The sequence below is a fragment of the Melanostigma gelatinosum genome, assembly GCF_949748355.1.
Source record: "Melanostigma gelatinosum genome assembly, chromosome: 10".
In the NCBI taxonomy this organism is placed as follows: domain Eukaryota; kingdom Metazoa; phylum Chordata; class Actinopteri; order Perciformes; family Zoarcidae; genus Melanostigma; species Melanostigma gelatinosum.
The window spans coordinates 19,411,542-19,422,058 of NC_136643.1; the positions used below are offsets into that span (position 1 = coordinate 19,411,542).

The 10,517-nt window shown below is 43.2% G+C and overlaps 1 protein-coding gene across 1 annotated transcript in view; it reads left to right on the forward strand.

Annotated features, from left to right (window-relative positions):
* edar (ectodysplasin A receptor) overlaps positions 1 to 7,191 on the forward strand; it is a 35,580-nt gene extending 28,389 nt beyond the window's left edge. The window contains exons 11-14 of the mRNA XM_079277702.1: positions 1,961 to 2,033; positions 3,754 to 4,078; positions 4,201 to 4,264; positions 4,804 to 7,191. Coding sequence (XP_079133828.1) covers positions 1,961 to 2,033; positions 3,754 to 4,078; positions 4,201 to 4,264; positions 4,804 to 5,189 — 848 coding nt within the window. The 3' untranslated portion in view covers positions 5,190 to 7,191. The remainder of the gene's footprint in view (positions 1 to 1,960; positions 2,034 to 3,753; positions 4,079 to 4,200; positions 4,265 to 4,803) is intronic.
* The last annotated feature ends 3,326 nt before the right edge of the window (positions 7,192 to 10,517 follow it).

A 10,517-nucleotide genomic window follows, 5' to 3' on the forward strand; every position in this document is an offset into this window, starting at 1 on the left:
GTTTTCATATCTGTAAAAATAAACACAATGTCCATGTTTCCATAAACGTCTCCAGCACACATTGCACCGGTCCACTTAAAGAAACCCCACAAAATATATACTCAACAAATAACAGATGCAGTTTAAACTCCAGCTACTTAAAATACATTCTGAAAAGTACAAAGACACACAAAGCCATAATTATAGTAACAACTATGAAATGACTCCAAAATAGTCAAAGTGACACAGGGCACAATTTACTTATCAGTCAGTTGAGGCATGAACAGATACCACCCAGCAGTGATTAGAGTAGACTGTAATTTTACTCAATCATGCTGCAAAGTCCTCTGTGACACTGATTCAGGTGTATGTCTGGCTTATGCGGTAAGCCCAAACGCTGCATGTTATCTGTGAACGAGCAACAATTTCACACTGAAAAAAAGAGCTGCATTCAGAATTGTACTTTCGTATGAATTATGGAACACTTGAACTCTCACTTCATGTTAGGATCTGCCCTACAACATCCACTGCTGATGAAGTCTGCATGCAAAATGTAATCAAACTACCCGAATCACATCTACATGTTAACAGTGTTGGCTCTGCGTGTCAGTCCAGTATGCCTGTGCATATTTAGGATTTGTAATATAACGTCTGCAAATGCAAGTGTGTGTGTGTGTGTGTGTGTGTGTGTGCTGAAGGACCTGCAGTATGATAAGTGCATCATGATGGAATGTGAAGCTTCCAAGGCAAAAGCCATACGTTGCTTTAGGCGCCATTTCTCCCGACAATGATGCTCTGTTCAATTTCACTCCCAGACTGACTGACTAACCACTTACATGTGGTGTGGATGCAAACGCACACTCACGCACACACTCACACACACACACACTGTATCTGTGGTCACAGACACATTATGTGGTACAATGAGGTTGTGGACTTAATAATGTAACAGCTAAAAAACTGATGGAGTAGTTATGGTATGACAAAAAAATGCCTGCATTGTTACTTACTGTTTTGTGTGTGTGTGCCTGTGTGTGTGTGTGTGTGTGTGTGTGTGTGTGTGTGTGTGTGTGTGTGTGTGTGTGTGTGTGTGTGTGTGTGTGTGTGTGTGTGTGTGTGTGTGTGTGTGAATGCAGAGTGTATTTTGGAAGATAAGCCCATTGCTCGAAGCTCTACCGGAGCTAGCTGTCACTCATGTAGACACTGAGTTAATCAGGCTGACAGACACTTAAACAGAAACAAACTCTCTCTCTCTCTCTCTCTCTTTCCTTACACACACACACACACAGAGCATTTGTTCCACTTAGGTATTCACTCATTACGCTGTCTATCCCCTTCAGTGTCCATGATGTAAGTGTCATTTAACATAATGGCCTCTGTAATCATTTTATACATCTCTCTGACTGCATGTTCCTCTGTTCAAGGTATACGTCCTTTATAGCGTCAGGAACCTGCTTTCTTTAGTGTACTTCAACTCATGCCAGCATCTGTTTAAACATGTAGGTTTAATCAGGTCTTACTTTGCGATAAAGACAAGAGCCCCCAAAATCTCATTTGACATTTTCTGAATTCAAGATCTTTAATTTTGCATTACTGTAATGCAGCACTTGTATTTCAACACATGTATGTATTTGTCAAACTTGTGTACATTCACGAACAATTAAAGAGAGACTATTTCACTTTTGAAAGAAGAAATAAAATCTTGGAAGTGAGGGAAAATTTGCTGTAGTTACATGTAGAAAATTTGCTATTCTTCTGTAATTGCCACTCGTGGCCACATTGGCCGCTGTTCAGCAAAAGAGTCTTGCAGGAAATCAACACGAATCCAAGAGACCTCTGTAGAAGTTTGGGTATAATGTCGCATTCCTTCCTTGAAACAATGGCGTGTTACACCAACATCCAATGAGATCTTATTACCACTGACTTTTCTGTGTTTGTGAGAGTAAAACACACCTTTTTATCTCCTCCCTTTCTCTCGTAGACAACGTGGTGATCTACTCGGAGAAAGACGAGTTTGACAAACTAAAAGCTCCTCCTCAGAAGACGGTGAAAAGGTGAGAGACACATCTCATTTACAAAACAACTTCGCCACACCGCCACTCTTCGGTTGAACAAACTAAGAGCAGACAAACTGGCATCCAGCATGTTATGAGCTGAGCGATGCTGAGTGGACAAAACATGAAGGACACAAAACAATGGAGTCCATCAACCTGTAATGATTACCATGAAGGCATGTTGTTAAAGGTAATGAGTGAGGCGAGGATCATTATGCGTCTGCAAAGGTAGAGCGGCTACCATGTTTAGCTTAATTATATTAAGGGTATGCGTGTCTACAATTACTGTGTATATGTATGCATCATTTTGTGCTGATTCGTCAGTGAGGTGTATGTTCTGCATGTACTGAATATATGGGAAATATACTGGAGAACACTTTATATTCACCACTTATATACACCACTGTGTCATCATTTTGAGTATCCATTGTGAGTGTATATGTGTGTGTGTGTGTGTGTGTGTTTGTTTGTGGCGTCACAGAGGCTTTACACAACAGAGAGGAGCTTTTATCATTTTTTCAGCATCTGCCTGTAATTTGGCCACCACAGAACAAGTCACAGCAGTAGGAACAGTGTAGCTGCTGGCCTCTGTTTTTGCTGTATCTAGGTATATGTATGTGTGTGTGTGTGCGTGTGTGTGTGTGTGTGTAAGGCATGTAAAAAAGCAAGTTCAGTTGCTTTTTTTGTTTTTATGAAGCAGAGCGCCATTATGTGGTTTTGGAGCAGGCAGAGAGGTGGGTTTGGGTGTTGAGGTGTGTGTGTGTGTGTGTGTAGCATAGATGAGCCCTGAAGCCTAACAACACAGGACAGAGGGGGTAGTTGTTGACATGGATAGGGGTATTCATTCCTGGCTTTGACTAAAACCACCACCAGGTCAAAGCACATCATGGCAGACAACAAAAGAACAACAGTTTTCTCACCTTCGCCTTTCTCATCCGTCATGTGCAGACAATGCTGCTTTATGAGAAGAAGTGGCGAGTGCGCAGAGGGAAGTGAGGGAATACAGGATAGCATATTGCACACAAATCTACAGTGAGCCATTGTGCTCAAATGTTACAGTGCCCGTAGTGAACATGCTTCGATTGATACGCTGATCCAATATATGGAATGGACACACACACACACGCACACACACACACACACACACACCTACACACCTCAGCATCAATAGCAGTAAACAGTGTGGTATAGCAGCGTGCCAGAGGATGTGCTAACTCACTGCTTAAGCTGCCAGAGTGGGTGTTAGATGTCCGGGAAACAATGCCATTTTGTGTGCACGCTGGTAAAAAAAAAAAAAGAGAGCGTGGGACTGCGAAACAATGGCATTCTGTGAGCATCTCCGTCAACAAGGTGCTTTCGGTAGAACATCCAGAGCAGGCATCGGGAGAGAGAGAGAGAGAGGCCGGGTAATCAAATGATATTGCATGGTATCGTGTTGTAAAACGCAGGGTTTATTTCAGTCAATCACAGGGACGGCTTAGAAACATCCGCAGCTATGGCAACGACAGCTCATTTTCATTTGACAAAGGTACAGTAATGCACACAGGAAGACACGAGTCGTCCTGTGTGCATTAGGTGTCACTCACACCATTTAATTATGTAATTATAATTAGTATGATCGAAAAAAAGTGTGTGTGTGTAAAAAGTGTTTAACGGAATACAAATGAGTATGTGCACAAGTAAATACATTCAAATATCTGTGTTTTTTTTCTGCGTGCAGTGAAAATGATGCATCATCAGAGAACGAGCAGCTGTTGAGCCGTAGCATTGATAGCGACGAGGAGGCGGCGTCTGACAAGCAGGCATCGGCCGACACCAACAATCCCAACCTGTGCCTCGTCAACCTGGGAAACAAGCCCGACCTCTGCCTGCTCTCTCTGGGCCTCTTGGAGCGGGACAGATCCTGCAACGGGGCCCCCGCCATGTCAGCCGGACCGGCCAATAACATCCAGAGTCCCAACCACATCGGCAATGTCAACCACATCGCCAGCACCAACCACATCAGCAGTGTGAACGCAATCAACAACAACAATAAAACCCCGGGGGTAAGAAGATGAAGCTTTTAAAGATGTTGCATGAGTGAAAGATATGATTGTGAACAGATCCTCAGTTGAGTTTCATCTGGAAATCACATCATAATGTTGTTTTTTTTTGTTTTTTTACACAGATGCTTCAGAGCCGCAGGAAAAAGATCCTGGATCTGTATGGCAGAGCCTGCAATGTGACAGAGGGTAAGTCTCTCTCACACTGATGAAAATATCCATCTTACCAAGCTTTGTAATCAAGAGTGGATTTCTGTCAACACTGTGGGAGTATTTCTCTTCAGATGAACTGCTGAAGATGATGCGCAGTGAAGTGAGAAATGATGTCAATTTCAAGAAAATCGCTTTTGGAAGTGAAACTGCTCCCAAAAGCAGTCATTACGTCTCTCTGCAGGCTTATTTTTTTAACAATTAAATCACTCTCACCATCTCAGTTTAGCATGTTAAGCATGTTAACTTCATAATTAGCCCGACACACAAAGTGCAGCTGAGTTTTGCACGTATTTAGTCACCAAAAAAAAAAAAAAAGGTTCACTAGAGGAAAAGTCATCAAGATATCTTCTGGAGACTTTGAATATTTGTGCAATCCATTCAATACTTGTTGTGATACCAAAGTTACCAGAGACGATCAATCCATACAGCCAAACCACTAGCAAGGCTGAACAAAAAAGGACATTTTATCTCAATCTTGATGTGACTGAAAAACTCACACTCCTGTCCCTCTCCAGGCCTGAGCCCCACAGAGCTTCCTTTCGACTGTCTGGAGAAGGCCAGCCGCATGCTGAGCTCCTCCTACAGCAGCGAGGCGGCCGTGGTGAAGACGTGGCGGCATCTGGCCGAGAGCTTCGGGCTGAAGCGCGACGAGATCGGCGGCATGAGCGACGGCCTACAGCTCTTCGAGAGAGTGAGCACGGCGGGTTACAGCATCCCCGACCTCCTGACCCGCTTAGTGCAGATCGAGAGGCTCGACGCCGTGGAGTCGCTCTGCTCGGACGTTTTGGGAAGCGGTGAGATGAAGGCGGCTGCTGGACGGCAGGGCAACAGCAGTTTTCACAGCCAGTTGGTCTGTCCATCCCCGTGCCAAACTCTGTCCCAGCGCTGCGCCAGCGTCTAAACATGATGTGATGGAGCAGAGACTTGAGAGACTTGGATGCCTTACAGTATATACATGTATGTAAGGACAGATACTGCTCTGGCGAAGAGGACAAGCACATATACAGTATACACCTTACGCCCCATCACATGAAGAATGTCAGTGGACCTCCCAGTGCACAATCCTTGCTTTCCTATTACGGGTTTTCTCTGTCACGAAGCGAGTAGTCTGAATTCCTTTGCATGGCCTTAATGTTCCGTCTTTCCAAAGTGCAAGAGTTGAAGAAAGACACAAATCAGCCTAATGATTAAGATTCATCTCTAGTTTTCTAATTCAGATATTTTCTCCTCTGAAAGACTCAAATAATCAAATAGTTTCAATTTCATTCGATGTTTGTCTGCCTCAACGGCTAAAGAATTTGCACAAAAATAAAAAACAGCGAGATTAAGTGTGCGCTGGACGCAACACAATCACAGCTTTTGCTGCCTTTTCCCCCAAAAGTTTTTATACAATGTACAATAACAATAGCAGAAGTGCCAATTAAGTGCCTTTCTTGAAGGCACTGCCGCATTATAAGCGGAAGGAATGAAGATGCCTGATTAGTTGTCCTCTCACTGAACCTTCTGATCAGGGCAAACATCTTCAGTCGATGTTAAAGAAAGCGACCTGCTAGGACCGCAGCATCAGTTAACATTCATTCTGTGACCGTGCCTTTGGCTGTGCTGTCATCACAGTGGACAGACAGCAGCATATGAGCTCCCTTTTTAAAATGCAATCATTATGTCCAGCTGGAAATGGTAAAACATCACTAAGATCACACACACATATTGATATCCAGTCAGTAAATGAATCCCAATGTTAATCCGAATCAATGCATGAATACAGAATTACTCACGTTCTGCGTAAATCCACTTTCCCCAACTTCAACACACACAAACCAGCATGCTCTTACACCAACTACTTCCATTGACCCACTCTGTGACCCCCCCCTCATAGTTCTTCCTCTCCCCCCTTATTACCCTTTTACCCCAATGCTGCGGTCTAGTGTTGCCGCCAGCCCTAATTATTTGGCGTGTGGCTCCCCGGGCCCCTAATAGTCTGAAGTGTTGTGGTTTACAGAGCGGGTGCAAAGTGCCTGTGATTTCCTGCACCCAATTAAGCATTTAGGGCCACTTAACCACTGAAAGCCCAGTGGAAACGCTGTAAAAAACCCTGCATTCAAAAAAAAAAGAGATGCCATGGCAGAGGCATGGCTAACTGCCCCCGGGGTTGCTGCACAGTGAACGGTGCAAGAACGAGGCCCGTCGTGGTGGAAGCGGCGCTCCGGTCGTCCCATACCGTCTGACCTCAAGTTAAATGAGGAAGCGCCACATGGAAGCTCATCTGAGCCATGTTAGTTGTGTTGTTGATGGGTAAGAACCTATAGGTCATCGCCTCGCCGTCTCTAGCTGTTTGACTTCAAAACTCAGCAGAACGCTCCAAAGTCTAACTTGAACAAGCTTTGCCAAGACATACTTTGATCCCTTGTCTCAGAAATAGGACTGATCTTTGTCTGATGTTGTCAGCGTAACGTCCCACAACCGCGCTGCACCGAATCAAACACATTGCCCGCTGCCAAGTTCTTGTTCAAATAGTCTTTTGTTCATATTTGACCTTGCAGACTCTGGGGCTGGTCTCGAGTACTCTATATTAATTCGTGTGCATGTTCATCAAGCATGTATTTCAATTCTCTTTGCTTTAAAAAAAAAAGTCCTTCTTCGAGCAGAGTTGCCTTTCATCAAATCCAATTCAACACCAGTTGAATTAGTTGTTGTTGTGATCTTTTGTAAATAATTGAATAGGTGCATTGAATTGAAATAGTTTGGACCCAAACCCTTGTGTCAGACGAGCGAAATCTTCTCTGACAGATTATATTATTATATTATGCAGATAGGATGATATGCAGAAGCCAAACATGGATTACTTACCTCAGTAGCACATACAGCATAGAGCACATAGAAACACACGCACACAAACTCATCACAGAAACAAAGTATAACTGTATATATAACTTATTATTGTACATAATGTATACATTAATAAAGATGTATGGCAAAAATGGCTTGGTATTTGAGTTTTATAATGCAGTAACTGACTGAGGATATTTTTTTTATTTGGGCTGATATCCGATTAAAGTTTGAGACCAGTGATTCTGAATTGAACCATCAGGACCCAAAGAGTATGGAACTTCTTTTGTAAGTCCAATTTCATAGACTTGCACTGATGCAGTTATTTGATATATTCTGTGCTGGTGTGTAATAAGTTGAAAGGCTGTTGACTGATGTTGACCACGTTCACCATCAGAGTTTAGCCCGTTAACATGCTAACATCTGCTAAAGAGAAGAAAAAAACACACAAAGTGAAGCTTGAGGGTGAAGCTCATTCGTTTTGCAACTATTAAGTCACGATAAATTAAAACGTTGTCCTGTTGATGACGATACATGAACGGTTTGAGTTTCATGGCAATCCATCGAAAACGTTTTTTGAGATATTTAAGTTTGGAGAAAAGTGGCGGACCGACTTCGCCATCAATCGAGCAGCATGACTCAAAACGTCAATCTTAATTATGCCAATAAATCAAAACATGCTCTCGAAATCAGGGTTGAAACATGAAACGTACAACGGCACAAAATCATTGGAGATCAAATGAATTCTAAGTTCACATTTGACTTTTTACGTCGAGTAAACAGAGAAAAGAGAAGAATATTTTTGGCCTTCTCATTCAACCACCAGTATAACACTGATGAAATACATAAATGTAATGAGCCATATACTTGATGTCAGAGGCTAATGAAACTGATACACAGTTTAGTAAATTATCCCATATGTCCATCCCAGACTGCCTGATTACAACAGAGGCCGTCAGGGTCTGTTCGTGGCTTAAAGAGACCAAATGGAAAATTGCTCATCCCAACATTTCCCGGTTCATTCAACACTCATCCAGATAATTATAGATCATTAAAAGATCAGTAGACTATAACTTCATTTAGGCTCTAGTTCTCTCCCACTGTTCTATTTCATAGCATTGTAATATCTCAAGGTTTCCACATGAAGTTATTTACCGTTGCCCAACGACAAAGAAATAACAGGAAACTTTGGCAAACTACAAGTATCGAGATACTTGACTTCTGCATCGTAGTTTTAATATCAGAGGATTAGCAAAATGACGTAACTTGACCTGCACAAACACAAAACACTTCTCACACTTATGCAAATCCCTGTGCTGCACCACTCAAGCTTTGTTTTTATTTCCACCAACAGCACATCAGCCACTCCAGTGGCAGCTGTCACCTCTGCACACCGCTCTCTCATCGGGCTTTCACTGCGTGGGTGCGTATTTGTGCCAACATTCCCAATGCCTTAGCTAAAAGATTACGCGTGTGTGCGTGTGTGTGTGTGTGTGTGTGTGTGTGCGCGCTGGCTGGGGATCTTATGTCTGGTTCAGAGAAGGTCTGTCTGGCGGTGTAAATGTCAGTGATGCTGCTGTGGGGCATCAGGGCAGCATTGAGGGCTTTCTCTCATCATGTTTCAAAATTACCCAGAAATAATCCAATCCAAATCGAAGAGCCTTTTAGTCTGATAACACACACACACACACACACACACACACATGTGCAGAAGTGTGTGTCTTCAGGGTCTGTTTTTGCGTCTTAAGAGCTTGGCATTGACTTTAAATGAGGATGACGCCATAAGAGAGACACTTCAGGGCAAGGAGTGCCAACCAATGCGACTAATTAAACCTCTGCCAGTCAGTAACACGTTCACCCTAAACACAGCAACTGCATGCAGACACTCATCCCCACCAGTCAACCGCAAACACATCAAACAGCAGACTGCAAGTACTGTCCAGACCTCAGCCAGGTGTTTGGATTGGAACGTGCGTCTGTCTGGAGCGCTGGTTGAACTGTGTTTGCACTCTTAGTAATTAAATTGCTTTCAACAGCAATAGCTGCTGTACAACTTTGCTCCTGTTTTTTTTTTTTGAAGGAAATATCAAGAGTATCTAATAACAAGGGGAAACTGGCACGGAGGCAGTGCATATATTTGAAAATAAAAGTGTTTCGGACTACTGTGGCATATGCTGATGGTCAGCAACAAAGTGAAAGATCCTGCTTGAGTTTCTATCAACGTTGAACCGCCAAGCTGAGCCTGCCTCATTCTGTTCTCCCTCAAGTCTTTGGTGAGTATTTGTCATTTTGAGGAGAACGTGTGTTTGAACCCCGACAGGAAGAGTTTGACATTTCCGGGAATGTGCATATATGCTTTCTTGCCGAAGGTTAGATGGGGAGATTGTATACCGCTGTGCATCAAGTACAAAGCTGGAGACGGCAATCGATTAGCATAAAGCTTAGCGTAGCATAAAGACTGGAATGAGGAGGAAATCAGCAAAGCCTTTGCTGGACAGATGGATTAACGGACTAAAATCAAATCGTTACACTAATGAGCCACCCATGAAACAATTAATTAATGCTGACATGGTACTAATTATAGGCGTTAGATGTGCTAAGCTCAGCGCTTGCTGGATCTAGTGCCACTAAGGCACAGGCATGAGTGATCTATCTAACTCTCAATCTATTAGATCAATCTAACTCTGCAAGAAAGAGCAAAATTCCTTGAAGTAACAGTAATACTAAAGCACATTTTCAGATGCGAGACTCTTATTCCATTTTAATGATAGTAAAGCATGAAAAGGAGTTAAAACAAGCAAGTGTGATCCCAGCCTGTCCACCATAAATAACAGACAGCTGCTTCCACTCACAACTCCTCCATACAGCTAATTTACAGTCAGGTATATTACCAGAGCCGCCATGTGCTCATTGCATTACTGAAGCAGCACATTTATACATATTGCGGCTGGTGGAAATAATATACTTTTGGTGGTCTGCCACGTCAAATCACTGATTGACTTGACTTTATGGTCGTGCTGAAGTGGAACCGCTAATGTTTCCCCCTGCCAGCTTCCTCCCACCGACCAAACATTTTAATGAGGTTTACCAGCCAGACCAGACCAGGGCCACTCTTTAGGGGTAATTTTCGGAATTTTTGGTCCAGTGAGAAAACCCCAAACATAAATCAAGATCAGCGTTTAAAGCTGTGTGGGTGATGCTGTGCAGAGTTAAGCGTGTTAGGGAACACGGAGCAGATACCTCTACGCCGACTGCAGCGCAGACCAGACTCAACTGAAGTCATGAAAGTAAATAAATCAGCCGTCGACAGTTCCTGGAGGAAAGCATGAACGCTATTATTCCCCATTAAAGTGATGCTCCACCCAAAACCGACGTGAGGAGCAAACCGTAAGCTTGAAGAAGC